The sequence below is a fragment of the Bos indicus genome, chromosome 4, assembly GCF_029378745.1.
Source record: "Bos indicus isolate NIAB-ARS_2022 breed Sahiwal x Tharparkar chromosome 4, NIAB-ARS_B.indTharparkar_mat_pri_1.0, whole genome shotgun sequence".
In the NCBI taxonomy this organism is placed as follows: Eukaryota; Metazoa; Chordata; class Mammalia; order Artiodactyla; family Bovidae; genus Bos; species Bos indicus.
Genome location: NC_091763.1, coordinates 10,119,871 through 10,142,196, shown reverse-complemented (window position 1 = coordinate 10,142,196; position 22,326 = coordinate 10,119,871). Strand labels below are relative to the sequence as shown.

Sequence of the window (22,326 nt, the reverse complement as noted above, 5' to 3'; positions counted from 1 at the left end):
GTACTGGGGAAACTGGACAGCCACACGCAAACAAATGGAACTGGAACATTATCTTACACCACACACAAAGTTTAACTCAAAGTGGATTAAAGACTGAAATGCAAGACCCGAAATCATAAAACTCCTAGAAGAAATAGTGGGTCATCTCCTTGACACAGGTCCCGGTGACAACTTTTTTGAATTAAAACCATAAGCAAAGGCAACAAAAGCAAAAATAAACATCAGCGAAATGAAAAGGTAAACTACCAGTGTCAGACGATATTTGCAAATAATATTTCTGATAAGGGATTAATATCCAAAATATACTAAGAACTCATTCAACTCGACAGCAAAAATAATGAAATAATCTAGAAAATGAGCCGAGGACCTGGACATTTTTTTCAAAGAAGACATACAGATGGCCAACAGGTACACGGAAGGATGCTCAACATCACAGATCAGGGCAATGCAAATCAAAGACACGACCAGATGACCACTCACATCTGTTAGAATGGCTGTTATCAGAAGCACAAGAAAAGAAAAATGCTGGCAAGGGTGTGGAGAAAATGGAGCCCTTGTGCTCTGTGGATGGAAATGTAAATGCATCCAGCCGCCACAGAAAACAGTGTAAGGGCTTCTGAAAAAGCTAAAAACGGAACTACCGTAGGATGCAGCATTCCCATTTCTGGGTCTTTGTCCAGAGAGAACAAGAAACACTCATTCAAAAATATACAAGCACCGCCGTGTTCACTGCAGCATTATTTACAAGAGCCCAGTTGTGGAAACAACCTGTGTCCATTGATGGGTGAATGCATAAAGAAATGGCAGTACGTGTGCACAGAATGAACCAGCCTTATGAAAAGATTTAAATAACTAAAAAGACTTAAATCTTGTAATTTGCAGCAAGACAGATGGACCTTGAGGGCATTATGCTAAGTAAAACCATACAGTTTCACTTATGTGGAGAATCTAAAAAAATAGTAATAAAAACACAGCCTCATATACAAAGAATGAATTGGTGGCGACAGGGCGTGGAGAGGGGGCGAAATGGATAAAGTCAAAAGGCACAAACTTCCAGCTGTCAGTCGTGGGGGTATGATGCCCACAGCACGGTGGCTGTAATGATAACACTGCATGGTACATCTGACAAGTTGTTAAATCTTAAAACTTTTCCTCACAAGAAAAGTTTGTAACTATGTATGGTGACATACTAATAGACTTACTGTGGTGATCATTTTGTGATGTGTACAAAAGCCGAATCGCTGATGCTGTACGCCTGAAACTAATGTGTGTCAGTTATGCCTCAGTTTAAAAATATTTTTTAAAGTAAACAAGATAACTCTCACATTCTGTTTGGGGACCACTGCTTTCCATCGCCCTTCTTAAATGAAGCCTTCTGTGCAGCAGGGAGGCTCCCCATGACAGCCACTGCAGCTCTAGGCTGTCCTGTAAGATACTGTCATTCATGTGCCTACAGCCTCTGGGCCACAGTTCTTTGGGAGATCAGGCAGGTGTGCTGGGAGGTGGTGAGCTCAGTTCTCTGAGACGAGGACTCCACTTCTTTAGCTACACCTGGAGATCCAACCAGTCCATTCTGAGGGACATCAGCCCTGGGATTTCTTTGGAGGGAATGATGCTGAAGCTGAAACTCCAGTACTTTGGCCACCTCATGTGAAGAGTTGACTCACTGGAAAAGACCCTGATGCTAGGAGGGATTGGGGGCAGGAGGAGAAGGGGACGACAGAGGATGAGATGCCTGGATGGCATCACTGACTCAATGGACGTGAGTCTCAGTGAACTCCGGGAGTTGGTGATGGACAGGGAGGCCTGGCGTGCTGCGATTCATGGGGTCGCAAAGAGTTGGACACAGCTGAGCGACTGAACTGAACTGGGTCTCTCAAATCGTGAGTTGTTCCACAGTGCACCTTGTTAGTTCCATGGAAAATTTCTTGAGCCTGGCAGGTGACAGGCGTCAGTCCAGCCCACTCGTGACCAGCTTACCACAGCACAGGGGTCTTAGGCAGCCAGAGCTCTACCAGCTCCGCCCGCCGACTTTGCCGTGCTGGCTTCGCACTTTCCACTAGTAACAGATCTGTGGTTTTTTTCTGAGATTTCTTTTACAGTGGTGGACACTGTAATGACTTTAAATATTTTGAGTTGTGCCTATCTACTCAAGATTGTGCCAGCTGGTGAAACCACCAGATACTTCTTATCTCCACTTACTTTCACAAGTCCCACAACAGTTTACACTTTGGACTTACCTTGAGGCTTTGCGAGTCTCCTCACAGTTGCCATCTTTAGGTTGATGGGTTCCCATTACTATTCCTTGTTGAAATAATCCCAATTCAACCAGACTTAGTGTTTCTGGCTGTCTTTTTTTTAATTGCTGTGTGACTTTATTACTCTAAGTATACAGTAAAAAACAAAAACTAGCCCGAATACACCAAATGATAGCACACGTGAACCCAAGACAGGCCAGTCTGCACCCGTCCTTCAGAGTTACGGGCACTGATACTGATGGCAAGGCCAGCGTGCTGGCTGTGAGGGGAGAAGGGGCAGGAGAGGGGTGAGGAGAGGGCAGCCCCCGCCTGTGTGTGTGTGTGCATCAGCTCGCCCGCACCCGTGGGCACCTGTGGGCAGGAGGGGAGGGGGGCAGGGAGCCAAGGGGCTGGGGGGCACGGCCCCGAGCGTGGCCTCTGCTCACAGGCTCAGCCAAAGAGAAAGCAGTCATCCACCACCGAGTGCCCCACTCAGCTGAGCGTCAGGCTGGGCTGCGGCCACCCCAGAGCCGTCCTCTCCAGGGCAGCTCCTCGGGAATCCAGACCTTCTCCTGCCCACCAGGACAGCGTCTGCACCCGGGACCTGCAGAACCCCCCACCTGGCTCAAGGTCTTGCCGGGTGGCTCTTCCCAGTGGGGCACCCAGGTTGAGCGTCCCTTCTGCCTTTGTTACCCAAGGTCATCTCAGATGGGACCCACAGGTGCCCCCTCAGGTGCCCCAGAAAGAACCAATCACAGAGCAAGGCTAGGGGCAAGGGCCTGGCAGGGCCTCCCCGAAGTGCTCACCTTGTGGAACAGGCTGGCCGCAGAGGCCAGTGCTGTTGCCCTCGAGACCTGGAGTTTCTCACACTCCAGTTGTCCTCCAGGAAGGATCCAGACAGACTTGAAGAGCTCAGAAGGCAAACTAAGAGCAGCCTGGAGAGTGGCAAAGAGGCAGTGAAATCAGGGGCTTCCGGGCTCCCTTCGCCACAGTTTGGGAGCCCCTGGCATCCGCAGCAGCCGTCTTCAGGACCCACGTTGTTGCTGTTCAGTCGCCCAGTTGTGTCTGACTCTTTGCCACCCCATGGACTGAAGCAAGCCAGGCCTCCCTGTCCCTCAGCATACCCTGGAGTTTGCCCAGGTTCATGTTCTTTGCATCATGGATGCCATAGAGCCATCTCATCCTCTGACGCCCCCTTCTCCTTCTGCCTTTGATCTTTCCCAACATCAGGGTCTTTTCCAATGAGTTGTCAGGACCCGTATCCTCACCAAAACTGTCGACTGACAAAACTCAAGCAACTCAGTAATGATTTGGGGGTCCTTTGGTCAAGGGAAAACAACCCACGGATTCAGGAGGCGCAGGACCTCCCAGCAGCACAGCCTCCTCCCAAATGCCTGGCAGGAGCTTCATCAGCCTTAGAGGCTATGTGGAAACAGCCTGATTGGTCAGGGGGCTTCATTAGGAGGCGAGCAAGCCCCGAGCTCTAGGGTCAGGTAAACGAGCCACAGCTGAGCTGCAGTGTAGTATAGAGTACTCAGTGTATATCAGGTTCCCTGACAGGGGACTGGTTACTTTTACCAAAGCTAACTGGTATAAACAGGCCTTTGATGAGCTTCCTCAATTACCCCAAAGCAGATGTAGAAACTGAAGTCTTTATCAGCTGCATTTTATATACAGAGAGAACTAGCCTGAGAAGTGGTTCTCACCGCTGGAACTGTAAACATTGTTTTGGCTTTTCTTAAATTTTACTAGATTCTTTGCAACCTAACGGGGTCCCAGTCTCACGCCCACAGACACTGATTTACTTAGTTGCTTGCAAGAACTTCCCAGCAGGGTTTCCTTTTTCATTTTGTATTTTTTTGTTTTTAGTTGTTAAACCTCCACAGGGGTTTGTAACGTGCTCCTGATTCACTGGTATAAATTCGGGGGAGGACAAGGAATCTAAAAACATGCTCAAAATCCATATAAGTCTTAAAATATAAAACGTGGGTAATCCGAGTGTGATATTTGTGAATTTGCTAGGTACAAAAGTGCTGGCAAGTGACTGTGGAGGAGAACGGATAGAAAATGAATTTTCCTTCAGCGAGAGATGATGGTGTTGGCCTTTGTAGTTCAGAACCTCTTAGTCCTGTTAATAAAGCCACAACCACGAGGACCACCAAGTATGGTGAGGGTCCCCAGGGTCCCGGGTGAGCGGACGGTGGGCCGCAGCCCTGGGCCTCCCCCCAGCCCTGACGTGGCCGCCATTTTGAAACCCTGACAGACGCCAACATGTCCTAAATGCAGCCCCACTGTGAGACCCGAGTCACGAGGCTGCCCACGTCTCCCTCGTCCAAATTTAGGGCACTGTTAAGGACAAACAGGAATTTAAAATAAGACGCTTAATTCTGTTGAAAGTAAGGCAAGGGATTTTCCTTTAGGTCTGAGAAAACTTGTATTTTCTCACACTCTTTGAAATGTATTTTTAAGAAACTAAATAAGCCTTAGTCAGGTTTGCGCTCTCAGGGCCCTGGGAGCCATGCCTTTGGCCTGTAACTGTCAGGCCAGGGCACCCCATCCTCCAGTTTCTGGGGAGAGTAGGAGCCACACTTCAGTGCCCCAAACTGCTCAAGTCTTCCTGTCACACAGACATGCTTGCCCCTTTCACCCTTCAGAAAGTCAATTAGCTAACGGAGGTGGTCGCCCCAGTCACCAGGGAAATTTAGCAAGAGCCGCATGTGACCAACGCTGCTGTGCCGTTCTCGGAGGACCACTTACTGTTTATCTGAGAACATGTATACAGTGACTGTACCTGCCTGGCCGCACAAAAGGGTCTTTGTGCGACCTCTGTTTTTGCGACCTTAGCCAAATGCCTGTGATGGAGCAGCGCGTTCTAATTTAACCCTCAGTCAAGAGTGTTTTCTTTCTCTACTACCTTTTTGGAGAAGACGTCTGAATTCAGAGTTTTTTCAAACTATTTCCCCAACAGCACCTTCGTTCTTTAAAGTGATGGTCTTTTTAACTTGCACCTTTCCTATCCAGGGTGAGAAGTACTGAAGGTACAGGTGTTTTTGTCAAACTTGCTCCCTTCCACGACAGGTGGAACACAGAAGTGAGAGGAATTCCAAATAGCGATGATGTCACTAGAAGCTGAGGCTGATTGGAGCTGCTGTCTGTAATTGAGTAATTACTTCAAGCCAGTCTGTCATGTTCAGTGAGAAATAATGGTTCATGATTCCCACTTCTTGAAGAAAAAAGAAAAAGAGAGGTTTTTTTAAGTTTTATATCCACATTGTTAGGAATTAAAAATGTTAATAGCCCAATGTGTTCACCTTTCCCTTTGTGACATCTTTCATTACTTTTCAATTAAAAGAAATTTACCAAAATAATACATGTACAGTTATTTTTTTAAAAAGGCCAGGAATTCTAAATAGTTGTAATGAAAAACAGCAGTTGTTTGCTTTATCCTTCACTGTCTCCGTAACTGTATCAGGATTTACAGAGCCACGTACGAAGGTAAGAACCTACTGCAGAAGTGTTACCTCACACAACGACTGGAGCCCGCTCAACAGCCTGTGTAAGGCTCCTGCTTCTGTGTCCGGGCTGGGCTCTAACATCACCAGGGCAGGCAGCCTGGAGGAAGATGGGCGTGGAAGGAGAGCAAGGACAAATTGGAGCTTGCATTCGTCTCTCAGCCCCTCGGCGACGGGGCTGGGAACACGGTCTGCGGGCCACATCAGCACAGACCTTCCATTATAGGGTGAGAGACACAGATGTACACTGTGAGTAAGAGGAGCCACTGGTGTTTGCTAAGGAGGCAAATGAAAATTCAATCTTAATTCTAAAAGATACTACACAAGTATCCACCAATTTATAAACAAATGGTCAGTTTATTCACTGGTTTAAAAATATTTCATTTAATAAATATCTTACTTTGTATTCATTTTATTGATCAGTCATTCTTTGAGTATCCTAGTATCTATAACATATTGATGACGAATCTGTCAACCAAATCACGAGTACTACAACACTAGTGTCTTCTACTTACACCATTTTGGGGTGGAAAACCCTTATTTACATGAAACAAATGAATGAGACAAATTCAAAGTAAATATATTGGGAAAAATACATTTTAATCCACAACTCTGAATACTAGCATTTAGTTATTTACAATGGTATTTACAATCAATTTTACAACAACTTTTGTGAAAAGAGATTATAACATACAGCTATGTATCTACAATATACAAATCATAACTTTCTTCCAACTAATAAACCATAACTGTGTATAAAAATGGTAACAGTTAAAACTGCTACAATTCAAAATCACTGTAATTAAATTAGATTCTGGTAAATTTTCCTGGGGTTGGGAAATAATGGTCAGCTCAGAAGAGGAGAGGAGGCAAGTACATGTAAGCCCCACTTTCTCCCACTTTGAAGCTGTTGCTCCCTGACGCAGCTGACCTGCCCTTGAAGTAAAATCTGTCCCTGAATCCTGACTAGAATTCCTGTGCCTGACCTTCTAAATCTCAAACACTGTTTTAGGCCTGTTATGATGAATCCACAGCAGATGGCTTTAACTTTGGGGTGGACTTGTTTTCAGATACCAATGCTCAGTCGCTCAGTCGCGTCTGACTCTTTGCAACGTGTCTGACTCTTTGTAACGTGTCCAACTCTTTGTGACCACATGGACTGCAGCACGCCAGACCTCCCTGCTGCTGCTGCTAAGTCACTTCAGTTGTGTCCGACTCTGTGCGACTGCAGACGGCAGCCCACCAAGCTCCCCCGTCCTGGGATTTTCTAGGCAGGAGTACTAGAGTAGGGTGCCATTGCCTTCTCCGCCAGACCTCCCTGTCCACCACCAAATCCCAGAGTTTACTCAAACTCATGTCCATTGAGTCGGTGATGCCATCCAACCATCTCATCCTCTGGAATCCCATTGTCTTCCCACCTTCAATCTTTCCCAGCATCAGGCTCTTTTCAAATGAGTCAGTTCTTTGCATCAAGTGGCCAAAGTATTGGAGTTTCAGCTTCAGCAATCAGTCCTTCCAATGAATACCCAGGACTGATCTCCTTTAGGACGGACTGGTTGGATCTCCCTGCAGTCCAAGGGACTCTCAAGAGTCTTCTCCAACACCACAGTTCAAAAGCATCAATTCTTCTGCGCTCAGCTTTCTTTATAGTCCAACTCTCACATCCATACATGACCACTGGAAAAACCATAGCTTTGACTAGATGGACCTTTGTTGGCAAAATAATGTCTATAGTTTTTAATATGCTGTCTAGGTTGCTCATAACTTTTATTCCAAGGAGCAAGTGTCTTTTAATTTCATGGCTGAGTCACCATCTGCAGTGATTTTGGAGCCCCCCAAAATAAAATCTGTCACTGTTTTTATTGGTTCCCCATCTATTTCCCATGAAGTGATAGGACCGGATACCATGATCTTAGTTTTCTGAATGTTGAGCTTTAAGCCAACTTTTTCACTCTCCTCTTTCATCAAGAGGCTCTTTAGCTCTTCTTCACTTTCTGCCATAAGGGTGGTGGCATCTGCATATCTGAGGATATTGATATTTCTCCAGGAAATCTTGATTCCAGCTTGTGCTTCTTCCAGCCCAGCGTTTCTCATGATGTACTCTGCATATAAATTAAATAAGCAGGGTGACAATAGACAGCCTTGACGTACTCCTTTTCCTATTTGGAACCAGTCTGTTGTTTCATGTCCAGTTCTAACTGTTGCTTCCTGACCTGCATATAGGTTTCTCAAGAGGCAGGTCAGGTGGTCTGGTATTTCCATCTCTAGAAGAATTTTCCAGTTTGTTGTGATCCACACAGTCAAAGGCCTTGGCAGAGTCAATACAGCGTAAGTAGATGTTTTTCTGGAACTCTCTTGCTTTTTTGATGATCCAGCAGATGTTGGTAATTTGATCTCTGGTTCCTCCACCTTTTCTAAATCCAGCTTGAACATGTGGAAGTTCACGGTTCATGTACTGTTGAAGCTAGGCTTGGAGAATTTTGAGCATTACTTTGCTAGTATGTGAGATGAGTGCAATTGCACGGTAGTTTGAGTATTCTTTGGCATTTCCTTTTATTGGGTTTGGAATGAAAACTGACCTTTTCCAGCCCTGTGGCCACTGCTGAGTTTTCCAAATTTACTGATCATGGTCGAGGGTTCTGACAAAACGTGGTCCACTGGAGAAGGGAATGGCAAACCACTTCAGTATTCTTGCCTTGAAAACCTCACGAACAGTATGAAAAGGCAAAAAGATAGGACACTGAAAGATGAACTCCCTGGGTTGGTTGGTGCCCAATATGCTACTGGAGATCAGTGGAGAAATAACTCCAGAAAGAATGAAGAGATGGAGCCAAAGCAAAACCACCACCCAGCTGTGGATATGACTGGTGACAGAAGTAAGGTCCAATGCTGTAAACAGCAATACTGCATAGGAACCTGGAATGTTAGGTCCATGAATCAAAGCAAATTGGAAGTGGTCAAACAGGGATGGCAAGAGTGAACATCGAAATTTTAGGAATGTCAGCAAACTAAAATGGACTGGAAATGGTGAATTTAACTCAGATGATCATTATGTCTACTACTGTGGGCAAGAATCCCTTAGAAGAAATGGAGTAGCCATCATGGTCAACAAGAGTCTGAAATGCAGTACTTGGATGCAATCTCAAAAACGACAGAATGATCTCTGTTCGTTTCCAAAGCAAACCATTCAATATTACAGTAATCCAAGTCTATGCCCCAACCAATAATACTGAAGAAGCTGAAGTTGAAGAGTTCTATGAAGACCTACAAGACCTTCTAGAACTAACACCCAAAAGACATCCTTTTCATTATAGGAGACTGGAATGCAAAAGCAGGAAGTCAAGAAATACCTGGAGTTAATGGGCAAATTTGGCCTTGAAGTACAGAATGAAGCAGGGCAAAGGCTAACAGAGTTTTGCCAAGAGAACGCACTGGTCATAGCAAACAGCCTCTTCCAACAACACAAAAGAAAGACTCTACACATGGACAACACCAGATGGTCAATACTGAAAAATCAGACTGATTATGTTCTTTGCAGCCAAAGATGGAGCAGCTCTATACAGTCAGCAAAAACAAGACCAGGAGCTGCTCAGATCATGAACTCCTTAATACCAAATTCAGATTTAAATTGAAGAAACTAGGGAAAACTGCTAGACTATTCAGGTATGACGTAAATCAAACACCTTACAACTATATAGTGAAAGTGACAAATAGATTCAAGGGATTAGATCTGATAGAGTGCCTGAAGAACTATGGACAGAGGTTCGTGACATTGTACATGAGAAAGGGATCAAGACCATCCTCAAGAAAAAGAAATGCAAAATAAAAAAAATTAAAAAAAAAAAGAAATGCAAAAAGGCATAATGGCTGTCTGAGGAGGCCTTACAAACAGCTATGAAAAGAAGAGAAGTGAAAGGCAAAGGAGAAAAGGAAAGATAAACCCATTTGAATGCAGAGTTCCAAAGAATAGCAAGGAGAGATAAGAAAGCCTTCCTCAGTGATCAATGCAAAGAAATAGAGGAAAACAATAGAATGGGAAAGACTAGAGATCTCTTCAAGAAAATAAGAGATACCAAGGGAAATTTTCATGCAAAGATGGGCACAATAAAGGACAGAAATGGTATGGACCAAACAGAAGCAGAAGATATCAAGAAGAGGTGGCAAGAATACACAGAAGAGCTATACAAAAAAGATCTTCATGACTCAGATAATTATGATGGTGTTATCACTCACCTAGAGCCAGACATCCTGGAATGTGAAGTCAAATGAGCCTTAGGAAACATCACTATGAACAAAGCTAGTGGAGGTGATGGGATTCCAGTTGAGCTATTTCAAATCCTAAAAGATATCAATGCTAATGACCTGTTAATCATTTTTATGGCTGCCCAATGTTAGTCCTAGGTGCGGTCAAGAAACTACTGCTCTGGGGTGCCTACACAGCATATTTCCTGTGTGTTCAGTGAAGCTAACTGTCCACAATATAAGGCTAACATTTTGATGAAGCCTCATTCCGACTGAGAAGGTAGGTCAGAGCAGTGAAGAGCAGCTCTATTAAAATCAACCAAATGATTCTGAATTTCTCCCTACTACAGAAGAATTAGAGGAAAGTTTTTAAATGCCTGGGCTAATAAAAATCATCCACCAGTCACTTTCCTTAATAAAGCAGTCAACAGTTTGTTAATATATTTTCTAGATAATAAAATAAAGCTTTTTAAAGAGATACTGTGAGAGATATTGTGGATCACAGCTATATTTTACTTGATTTAGCCCTTGGTTAGAAATTTATATCTAAATTAATATTTTATTCTTATAGAAAAATACAATCCATTTTATGAGTTTCTAGAAATAAATTAAGGAGAAAAATAGACACTACCTGTTCCTAATAGTCTCCCTGGAAATGACAGTATTTGCCTGGGAGGATATACACACTTAATGTGTATGTAATACTTCATTTCAAAATATATTTAATTCTTTTCTACCTAATTTTCTTTCTTTCTTTTTTTTTTTTTTTTACTTTTATTTGCATTTATTTTTTGCGGCATTTATTCCCGGGCCATAAGTTTTTGTTTCTTCAGTTTCTTCTGGGATATCTTTTTCTTCTGTGCAACCTCCTCTTCTGGTTTAGGAACAATCTGTTCTTTTTCAGTAAGGATCATCTCAATGTGGCATGGAGAGCTCATGTAGGGGTTGATCCTACCGTGAGCTCTGTAAGTCCTGCGCCGCATCTTGGGGACTTTGTTCACTTGGATGTGCTCAATGACCAGAGAATCTACATCTAAGCCCTTAAGTTCAGCATTACTCTCTGCATTTTTGAGCATGTGTAGTAAAAATTCAGCACTCTTTTTGGGCCACCGACCCTGCGTCCAGCCCCACTGTTTAGCCTGTGCACACCTACCAACTCCACCATTGTAACGACGGAATGGCACACATTGCTTCTTTAAAGTGACATCCTTCAGATACTTGGTGGCTTTTCGGATATGCATACCCTTTATGGCCTGGGCAGTTTCACGAGTGTTCTTAAAATGAACACGAAGATTTGAACCTCTTGATTTGCATGATTTTGTGGGGTTTTCTGGGTCAAGTGAATAGCGCACCATTTTTAGGGGTCACCTCAGGCCGCTTACCGGAAAAGGCTCTACCTAATTTTCTAAGTGACTAGTAATAAACAAGCTAGTGATTACTTTAGTCATTTTTCCATCCAAGAATTTCATTAAAGAAACATGTGGCATGTCTTACAGTGGTACAGATACAAGGGAACTGGAAATCCAGGTTTACTTTTTAAACTATAAATGGTTGGCAACTGTTTCCTTTATAGTTATTGCAGGAGTAGGTCCAACATGAGTCCATATATAGCCCTTCTCTGGTCTGGTGGGAACTGTGGGAAATGGTGATGAACGTGACTTGAAATATTCAGAAGGTGCATGACAGACAAATTCCAAGTATTCCATCTTCCTTGGAAGATCCTCCTCTGGTCCTGGAAGGGAGCCACCATTTACATTTTTGAAGATATGTATCATTTTCATAAAAATTAAAATTCCTAAACACTACGAGAAACTGGTCTGGTGCTAACCTGACATTAGTCCTTGAAATATATATTATTTTGAAGTTACTGCCTATCATTTTTTTCTGCTTTTAACTGCTTAAGGAAGATAGCATTCTCTCCAAAATATAACTCAATATAGAAAGGATTCTAAAAGTGATATTTAGCCTTATATAATGTCTACTATATGTCTGCTGCTGCTGCTAAGTCACCTGAGTCGTGTCCGACTCTGTGCGACCCCATAGACGGCAGGCCCACCAGGCTCCCCTGTCCCTGGGATTCTCCAGGCAAGAATACTGGAGTGGATTGCCATTTCCTTCTCCAATGCATGAAAGTGAAAAGTGAAAGTGAAGTCGCTCAGTCATGTCAGACTCTCAGCGACCCCATGGGCTGTAGCTCACCAGGTTCCTCCATCCATGGGATTTTCCAGGCAGGAGTACTGGAGTGGGGTGCCATTTCCTTCTCTGCTACTATACGTCAACACTGATCTAAATACTTGACAGATACATCAATGCTTTGAATCCTCACAGCAACCCTCTGAGTTTGGTACTATGATTATTCCCATTTTACATGAGGGAAAGAGAGATGGAGGAAACTACCTGAGATCACACAGCTAGTAAGTGGCGGTCCTATGAACCCAGACAGTCTAGTTCCAGAGTCTGGGCTCTGAAACTTTATGATATATGGTCTCCTTCAGAACATTAGGAAGAGGAGGTGAGAGAGAAGCCCAAGAGGTGGTTCAGGCACACTGCTGCCTCTGCTGACAATCGGATCTGATGGGACAGGTATATAAAAGTTCATTCTTCTATGTACTTACAAGCAGAAGACTTGGCCATGTGTCAAAACTTGACACGCAGGTGAGAATAACAGTGATACTTTATTTGTCCTTCCATTCTCTCGGAAAAATACCTTTTGTGTTTTTTCTTAGAATGAAAAAGTAATGTATGCTCATTGCAGAAAGGCTGAAAAGTTTGGGGGTAATTTTAAAACTCTAAACACTTGCAAAATTCTATTTATCAACAACTTCTTCTTGTGAGTCTATATCAAGAATCAAATCTTTGGTCAGTCTTGAAATCAATGAGTACAGTGGCTGCCATTTCAACCACCACCAACAATATAACAGGTTACAAATGATCCAGGATGACGTGTGTGATACGTAGAGGAACACATGTTGAGAATGTGTAAGATGTTGAAACATAACCATGACAGTTCCTCTACAAATTATTTTTAAGTAACTTTTTGTATGTTACCTAAATAATATAGTTCTTGAGCAATAAATTCTTTTAATAGAGTTTAACCCTGGGTCACCCAGAAAAATCTTATCCACACAGCTTTTTAGTAGGTGGATGCTGCCCCATAACTCAAAATAATTGATAGCCTCAAACCCCAGCTTTATAAAATTTCATATTTTCTGTAAAATTATCTTTTTTGTACTTATGCTTCTTTGTTATGGACTGAATTGTGTGCCCCCAAATTCATATGCTGAATCCTAATCCCTAATGTGGTAACATGTGGAGAGAGGGCATTTAGAGAGGTAATTAAGGGTAAATGAAGTTGTAAGGATGCAGCGCTCATCCTATAGAATTGGTGACCTTATAAGAAGAGGAAGAGATGCTAGGAGTGCACGCACACAGAGGAAAGCTCGTGTGAGGACACAACCAAAAAAGTGGCTGTCCACAAGCCAGGAAGAGAGCTCGCACCAGAAACCGACCCTGACAGCACCTCGATCCTGGACTTGCAGCCTCCAGAACTGTGAGACAGAAAAATTCTGTTGTTTAGCCCATTCAGTTTATTGTATTTTGTCCTGGCGGCCCGAGCAGATGAATACAGTTTCCCGTAATAACGGAAAATAAACAGGTTCAAGAACCTGTCTGTCCCTGTCTAACTCACCCACGATGTAGGACGCAGGGTCGAACTGGTCCCTGGGGCTAGCGAGGGTGGGGATGAGCCACGTCAGCGCTGCACTCTTCTCACAGTACTGGTCCTGGACAAAACCTCTGATCTGAGCATAGTAGGGTTTTCCATCTTGTTCATCAATTACAGAAACAACATCTCCAATCTGGTAATAGACTCCCTGGGAGAAACAGAAGATAAGCCTATATTTAAAAAACAGAACACCACTACAGGTGCAAACTGAGACTTCCTTAGTATGAAAAGTTTCCAAGCGGTCAACAGAAGGGCTCTGAGATGGTCTGATGCGTTGACAGTTACACGGTTGTGACTGATGCCAATTCCAAAGCTGTTTCTTTTTTCTGTCTTTGGCTGTGCTGGGGTTTGGCTGCTGTGCACTCCTCACTGGGCCTGTGGGCTTTCTCCAGCTGTGGTGCACAGGCTCTCTTGTTGCAGCCAAAGGGCTTCTTATGGTGGTGTGTGGCCTCAGCAGTTGCAGCACATGGGCTCTCTAACTGTGGCTCACTGGCTTAGCTGCCCCTAGGCGTATGGGGTCTTATTTCCCTGATCAGGGATCAAACCTGAGTCCCTTGCACTGGAAGGCAGATTCTCCATCAATGAACCACCAGGGAAGTCCCTAAAGTTGTTTCAATTTTGAATGAAAAAAACTTCACATACACATGATGACTTGCAGCTGGAGAAAACATTTGTTTACAAAAATAATTTTATATCACAATAGTACAATCCCTACTTTTTTTGCCAGAACCACTGCACTGGACAAAGTTAAGTGACTTGCTAAAAGCTCCCTAAGGCGGCACTGCAGCCGAGGCGCCTACACCAGCTCAGGAGTCTACCTCTGTACAGTCCTGAAAAGCAGTGCTTTTATCAAGACAACTTCACCTCTCCCCCTCACCATGGGCTTCCAGGAGCAGCCAGTCCCCACTACTGCCCTTCTCCTCTCACTTCTTGAAGGCATTTTTGAACCTCTGTGCCCACTCCCATCTCTGTGTCAGGCTCCATCCTCTATTTGTCCAAATCTCTCCTCTCCCTCCTTAGCCGTCAGTGTTGTCAGGTTGACTAGGATGGCTCGTTGCCCTGGCTCCACACCACACATTTGGATTTTAAAAACAATTCCCATAATCTACATTAAAAAATACTTAAGATCCTCATATAGTATTTCCACAGGCAACTTCCTCTCCCCACTCAGCTCTGGATGTTACGTAATAGCCATGTATGACGGAAAAGAGCTTAGAAAGGAACAAAAAACACAGTCGCACCTTATAGAGAGTAGCGAAGACCTTTAGACTAACCCAATATTTTAGTACCACATTATGCCTTCCAGGCAGAGAAGGCAATGGCACCCCACTCCAGTACTCTTGCCTGGAAAATCCCATGGATGGAGGAGCCTGGTAGGCTGCAGTCCATGGGGTTGCTAAGAGTAGGACACAACTGAGCGACTTCACTTTCACTTTTCACTTTCATGCATTGGAGAAGGAAATGGCAACCCACTCCAGTGTTCTTGCCTGGAGAATCCCAAGGACAGAGGAGCCTGGTGGGCTGCCGTCTATGGGGTCGCACAGAGTCGGACACGACTGAAGTGACTTAGCAGTAGCAGTATGCTTTCCAGGTGGCTCAGGGGTAAAGAATCCACCTGCATTGCCAGAGATGGAGGTTCAGTCCCGGGGTGGGACGACCCAGTAGAGGAGCAAATAGCAAACCACTCCAGTACTCTTGCCTCGGAAATCTCATGGGGAGAGCGTGGCAGGTTACAGTCGTCACAATAGAGTTGGATAAGTGACTAAACAACAACAAAAATGCAATACATTCAAATCTTCCTTCAATAACTATGATGCTCACCTTGTAGAAGATTGATTCTGCAGTGATTATGGTGGAAACGGACTCAGGAGCTTTGATGGGCTATGAAAAAACAGAAGTAAAAATATTAGCACATTCATTGTATGTGTGTGGGTGTGTGTGTAGTGTGTATGTGTATGTGTGTGTGGTATGTATAGGCATTTTTCCAGCCACATATGAGTTCTGTAATCTGAGAAATACTAAAGTTGTTTGGTGACAAGAACTGCAGTGTTAAAAAAAATAAAAATCTTCTGAACATTGCAACAAAGCATGGTCTGAATATTTCTGCTGTTATTTCCGTTACCTTTAGCTTAAAAATTGCTGAGAATCAAAGGACAAGCTCCTGATTATGTGGCTGAGACCTAACAGAACCCTTCTCAGAGCTTTATTGCACGTAACAATCTAGTTTTAAAAAGTATCTGTGGCTTTAATGGCCTGAGCATGACAGAGGTGGAAATAACAAACAAGTCTCTTCAAAGACATTTTCCATCTCAACTTAACTATAGCTATGATAGTATCATCAGAACTAGTTTTCTAACAAGTCTGAACCAAGGCCAAAGGAGGCTTTCTTGGGAGTTGCTAGTAATTTGCCACCAATCATCATCGAAATTCCTTAAGCTGTAATACACACTTTTATGCCACAACACAGTAACTAGGCCTTCCCAAATATGTCTTGATATCATCCTTGAAGAAAGCGGTTGCCAGAGAAATCGATATAAAATACTTTCAGAAAACATATTCCACCATACATAAGAGGAAAACTATAATCAAGTATTCATATATTTTGTCTAGTCAATAATCACATTTTAGAAAACAAATTTATTAAAATCCTAATAAATTAGAAGCAACAATGGCACCCCACTCCAGTACTCTTGCCTGGAAAATCCCATGAACGGAGGAGCCTGGAAGGCTGCAGTCCATGGGGTCGCTGAGGGTCAGACACGACTGAGCGACTTCACTTTCACCTTTCACTTTCATGCATTGGAGAAGGAAATGGCAACCCACTCCAGTGTTCTTGCCTGGAGAATCCCAGGGACGGGGGAGCCTGGTGGGCTGCCATCTATGGGGGCTGCACAGAGTCGGACACGACTGAAGCGACTTAGCAGCAGCAGCAAGGTCATATAAAAACACTTTTGGATATTGTCAAAATTACAGATCTTGGTGTCCTGGGTCCCCCCTCACCTTTGCTTAAATACTGGAGGGGTTTACATGACTTTCATTTTCAATCTGCATACGAGTCGGACACGACTGAAGCGACTTAGCACTCCCAAGAAAAAGAATCCACAATCTGCACAAGGATATAACGCAAGACCTCTCTGAGGTTTTTAAATGAATACACCCAGCTTCAGAAAATGCCTTTACTGGTGAGTGAAGCATTTCTGGTCTGAAAGCAGAGAACCATATTGAGGTTTAAAAAAAAAACAAAAAACAGTATCGAATGCTTTGCCCAGTGTGTTTGCCCACTGTCCCTTGTATTTACAAAATCAAAAGCTTTCAGTTACCCCAGCACAAACTTTTCAACGATCTACTTTCTTATAAAAGAAGAGATAAAGAAGATTTAGTAACACTTTTGATTCATATTCATCAAGTTGATCACTGTAAATCAGTAAGAAACATTTTTTGGGGGCCATATAACAAGCAAATATGGAACTGAATGAATTCCAGTGTTATTATTTACTTAAAGCTTTATGGAAAAGAAAAAAAATGCCATGCCCACACCAAGAACTGTAACTCCATCTCATCTTTTGCATAGAGAACCCAATAAAATGTGCTCAAGATTTAGGTTTCTTTTAGAATCATGTTTTATGTTCCCCAGGGGGGATAAAAAACTAAAACAAGGAAAAGAGGATATCGTTAACTTTATAAAACAGTAAGGCTCCTAAAAGAGCTCCTTCCCTTTCTGAAAGCCTGGATCAGTCCCCAGAAGGCTACAGAAGAGCTGCCAAGCGCAGAGTCCAAGTTCAGTGGTGTGAGATGAAGGCGGTGGTTGGTCACACTACACACAATGCCACAATTACAGTACAAGACACTGTCCACAATCATCTTACATTTTTTAATTTAAAAATATGTCTTCTCCCTTTCCCTTTAGTGGAAACTTTCTTTTCAGCAGCTGGAGCAGATTTGTATTTAGTGTTTCTGAGCCGAGCGGACCTCCTGTGAATTTCCTGCTTACTCTGTTACATAAACAAAGAACAAAAAAAAGAGAAATAAAAAGTGTAGAAAGGTTGCTGTCCTGATACAACCATCTTACAAGGATCCCAGAGTATGCACTTTAAACGAACATTTACAAATAAATTAAGAGTGCAACTTTTCTTTTCATGCTGGGTAATAATCAAACGAACTGGCTTAATTTAAAAAGGGAGAGCCACAGGCAAACATCTCCAGAGACTCCAAAAAACGTGTTAACTACTTGTAAAAGGGCAAAGGGCAGCAAGAGGAGTCAGTCTACGCCAAGGTAAGACCATTCATCGGTTGCGTTTATAACACAAAATTCCTTAAAAACTCAACTCTCCTAAGCCAGAGAATGGGTGTGGTATGCCACCTCCTGCCGTGGAACACTTATGTTACTACTGAAAATGACCTGATAATCTTAATAACATGACATTATGACAAAGAAAACTTTATTAACAGAGAAAGAGGCCCAGTAGCCGTGACCCTGTAGACATCTCTGTGTAAACGTACGTAAGGACCCTCAGATGTCCGGGTGCTACCAAAAGTATCACAGGGGAGGGATTTCTGAGGGGTTTTTCCTCTTCTTGCTTCTCTAGACTTTAAACTTCTCATGAGAAAAGGGGCTGAGAAGGGGTCAAACCAACGACGACCTTCCTGTCGCGGACGGGAGGGGGCGGCCCGGCCCAGTTTGCCGGGAGGGCGCCGCCCGCCCCGCGCCGCGTCGGCCTCCGCCCGCGGGAGGGGCCGCAGGGGCTCACCTGCTTGCCGCCCCCGCCCCCGTTGCTCTGCGGAGGGGCGGCCGAGGTGCTGGCGAAGGTCGCGGCGCCGAAGCCACCCCCTGTGCCGCCGCCGCCGCCCCCTGTGCCGCCGGCCGCCCCCGGGCAGGAGCCCCCGCCGCCTGCGCCGCCCCGGCCTGTGCAGTGGTGGCAGAGGATCTCCCCCTGCGGGCCCTTCTTCCACATGGAGGACGACGTGGTCTTGCAGACGCTGCAGGTGGGCTTCAGGCCCAGCGGCATGGTGGCCGGCTCGGGCGGCCCCCGCGGGCGCAGCGACACGGGAATGGCGACCGCCGACCTCGGCGGCCCGCGGGCCGGCCCGCCACTCCCACTGACAGAAGAGCGGCGCGGGCGCGGCGCCGAGCTGCCCAAGCCGGGACCGGGCCGCGGCCGCCGCCCCCTGGAGGCAGGAAGCCGGTTCCGCCCGCTCCACAGCCGGCTCCACGCTCGGCAGCCCGAGGCGCCAAGAGCCGGGGCGGGGCGGGGCGGGGCCTGGGAGGACAGCCTTGCTTCGTCCTTAGGGGGCTTCCGGTGATGGGCGGGGCGGGGCGGGGCCTGGGAGGACAGCCTTGCCTCGTCCTTAGGGGGCTTCCGGTGATGGGCGGGGCGGGGCGGGGCGGGGCCTGGGAGGACACCCTTGCCTCGGCCTTCGGAGGCTTCCGGTGATGGGCGGGGCCGTACACTGGTCGCCCGCCTGACCGGAAGTGCCTTGCCCGGAATTACCGGGACTGCGGGGAGGTTCACGCGCTTTTTGGCCTTTTAGGCCTACGATTGACTTATAAAATACAGGACGCCTAAGTGAATCTAAATTCCAGATAAGCAGCTAGTAACTTACTAAAGCCAATATCCTATGCAATGTTCGTTGTTTATCTGAATTCAAATTTAAGTGGGCAGCCTGTATTTTTAATTTTCCAAGTCCGGCACTCCTACTTAGGACCTCTTTACACTCTTTAAAATTATAATTTACACCCCCATATACGTTTGATTATAAGGGACATTTGAGTATTAGGAGTTGAAACATTTTAAAGCCCTGGAGACCATGCATACGTTCATTGGCACTTGAGTGGCGGTGTCATCTTGAGTCCTATAGCCTCTGAGCATTAGGCCGGGGAGATAGTGCTGGTTTAGGCATTGTTGGGAGGCAGATTTGGCCCCGAGAACCTCCAGAAAGGGTCTTGGGAGCTCCCTGGTTCGCACTTGGGAACAGCTGACCTAAGACAAGGGCATCATGAGGGTCCAGCCTTCTCAATTAATGCCGCTGGTCAGTACCAGCCTGGCCAGGGAAACGAGTCTCTACCCAGCCTCTCTCAGTGGAGCGGTGGTTGCCTGCCTCTCTTGGTGATCCTGGGTTTCCTAGGCTTGAAGTTCTCTCCCATCTCTTGATGAATATGTTGGTGGAGGGATGTGGGAGGAAGAAGAAAGCTTTATTGACTGCCTTATCAAGTTGTGAAACTGCATTTAGGGCTTCTGCCGATTGTGGTTTAAGATATTATCCCTATTTTACTCTTAACTGATGATCAACAGAGGAACTGTGATTTGGCCTAGATGCCCGGGTGGACACTGGTCTTGGAAGCACATCTGGACAGGGCTCTGCTGCAGCCCTGCATCCTGAGTTGCGGCTCTGGTCATCCTGGCTCTGAGTCTAGGGTTCCCCAATAGTGGCCACCTCATGCAAAGGGTTGACTCATTGGAAAAGACCCTGATGCTGGGAGGGGTTGGGGGCAGAAGGAGAAGGGGACAGCAGAGGATGAGATGGCTGGATGGCATCACTGACTCGATGGACATGAGTTTGAGTGAACTCCAGGAGTTGGTGATAGACAGGGAGGCCTGGCATGCTGTGATTCATGGGGTAGCAAAGAGTCAGACACAACTGAGCGACTGAACTGAACAGTACCACAAAAAATTAACTACATTTCAGACTGTTATTGGGTATAAGAGCAATTGTGAAAGTGGCTGAGAATAGGTACACAGTGTGGTCTCACTGTAGAAGACTGCGCTCTGTGAGAGGCATCTAGATATTAAATTCTATGCTTCCTAATATATCTCTGCTGCTAGTACACCTGTGTTCGCACCACCTCCTGTGAGATTACTGCCTCTCATTCACGGAAAACTTTGGCCCCTGACTCACCAGGTTCCTCTCCACCAGAGACACCATCCTGTCTGGGACCCACATCCACATGTATAACCATTCAGTGTCCTCTTTTCTCCATTCCTCCTCATTCCAACATCTCCATCTCCTGTCCTTGTCAGCTCCCATAGCTCCTGGTTACACCCTCTACCCTTCTGAGACCATCAGAAAGAACCACATTTTTTCCTTGGTTTTTAAAAAAAAATTTTTACAACCTTTTAAAATTAAGTATAATACACATACTGTAAAGTATCCAAATGCATCTAAATACAGCTTATCACAAAGTCATTGCACTGGGCCAACCAAATCAAGAAATAGAACATTAGCCCCTCACATGCTCTTTATCCAGAGATCACCACTATACTGATTTTTAATAGATTTTGTGGCTTCCCTTTGTCAGGGTAAGGAAGGTCCCATCTATCCCTGTTTTCATCATGAATGTGTAGAATTTTATCCAACAGTTTTCTGTATGAGATGATCATAATGCTTTTCCTCCTTTCTGAAAAATCGTTTATTTTTCCTCTGTCAGGTCTTTGCCGCTGCGTGTGGACTTTCTCTAGCTGTGGAGTGGAGGCTGCCCTCCAGCTGTGCATGGGCTCCTCCTTGCCCAGTGGCTGCTCTTGTCACAGAGTGCAGGCTCTAGAGTGCTCAGGCTTCATAGTTACGGCATGTGGACTCAACAGTCGTGGCTCATGGGCTCTAGAGCTTGGGCTCAGTGGTTGTGGTACATGGGCTTCGTTGTCTGTGGGATCTTCCCAGGCCAGGTATCGAACCCGTGTCATCGGTATTGGTGGCAGATTTTTATCCACTTTACCACCAGGCAAGTCCTGCTTTTTCTTGTCTGTTAATAATGTGAATTCAGGTTTCTGAATGTTAATACTGCCACTTAATGGAATGAATCTAGCTTGGCTATTGTGTACTGTCTTTTCACATATTGCTGGATTACTTTACTAATATTTAAGATTTTTGTATCTATGTTCATGAGTGAGATAGGCTTATAATTTTCCTTTCTTGTAATATTTTTGTCAGACTTTGGCAGCAAGATCATGTCAGCCAAAGAAAGGACTTCGGATTTTATTCTCAGTGAGATGGGAAACCAAAGCTCTTCTATTAATATTTACTGATATGAAAAGATTTCAGATATAAATTTTCAGAGGGGAAAAAGCAATGTATAGGACAGTGCATAGAACATGATCACTGTATGTAAACTAAATATCTGTGTACATGGTGTGTACCTGTTTTAGTTATTCAGGAAAAAAATTGTTGCTAATTGATGCACAGAGGTGGTGAGGCAGGCTTACACTTTTCTTTTTACACCCTTTTTTTTCTTTTATAACAGCTTTAGCTACACAAAACAGTCCACCCTTTTATTTTAAAGTATACAATTCAGTGGGTTTTAATATATTCACAGATTTGTACAACTATCACCACTATCTAATTTTCGAACATTTTCATCAGTCCAGATAGAAACTATCCATTAAGTAACCATTAAGTAGTCAAAGGGTTAAGTCAAATCTCCCCCAACCACTAATCTACTTTCTTTCTCTGTGGATTTGCCTGTTCTGGACATTTTGTGTAAATGGAATCACACAGTATGTGGCCTTTTGTTTGCACCTTTTTATCATTTGAAATATTTCTTACCACACTGTGTTACTTTTATTTTTAAAAAGAGGAAAAAGTTTCAAAAGGAAAAGAAGGAAATTGGTGGTTTCTTGGT

The 22,326-nt window shown here is 44.6% G+C and overlaps 1 protein-coding gene across 4 annotated transcripts; it reads right to left on the bottom strand.

Annotated features, from left to right (window-relative positions):
* Positions 1-940: 940 nt before the first annotated feature.
* On the bottom strand, positions 941-18,937 carry GATAD1 (GATA zinc finger domain containing 1). Of its 4 annotated transcripts, XR_011566160.1 has the most exons (6): positions 18,464-18,916; positions 17,582-17,707; positions 15,537-15,596; positions 13,680-13,863; positions 11,389-11,723; positions 6,087-10,728 (listed from the first exon to the last, which is right to left on the bottom strand). XR_011566160.1 is itself a non-coding variant. In XM_070787472.1 (5 exons), the coding sequence occupies exons 1-5, from the start codon at positions 18,719-18,721 to the stop codon at positions 5,360-5,362; spliced, it is 729 nt and encodes a 242-aa protein (XP_070643573.1). In that variant the 5' UTR covers positions 18,722-18,937; the 3' UTR covers positions 941-5,359. The 4 variants fall into 4 exon arrangements, 3 of the variants coding, with proteins under 3 accessions (XP_070643573.1, XP_070643571.1, XP_070643574.1); XM_070787472.1 differs by lacking the exons at positions 6,087-10,728; positions 11,389-11,723 and adding an exon at positions 941-5,460 and having other exon boundaries at positions 18,464-18,937; XM_070787470.1 differs by having other exon boundaries at positions 6,087-11,723.
* Between the last annotated feature and the right edge of the window lie 3,389 nt (positions 18,938-22,326).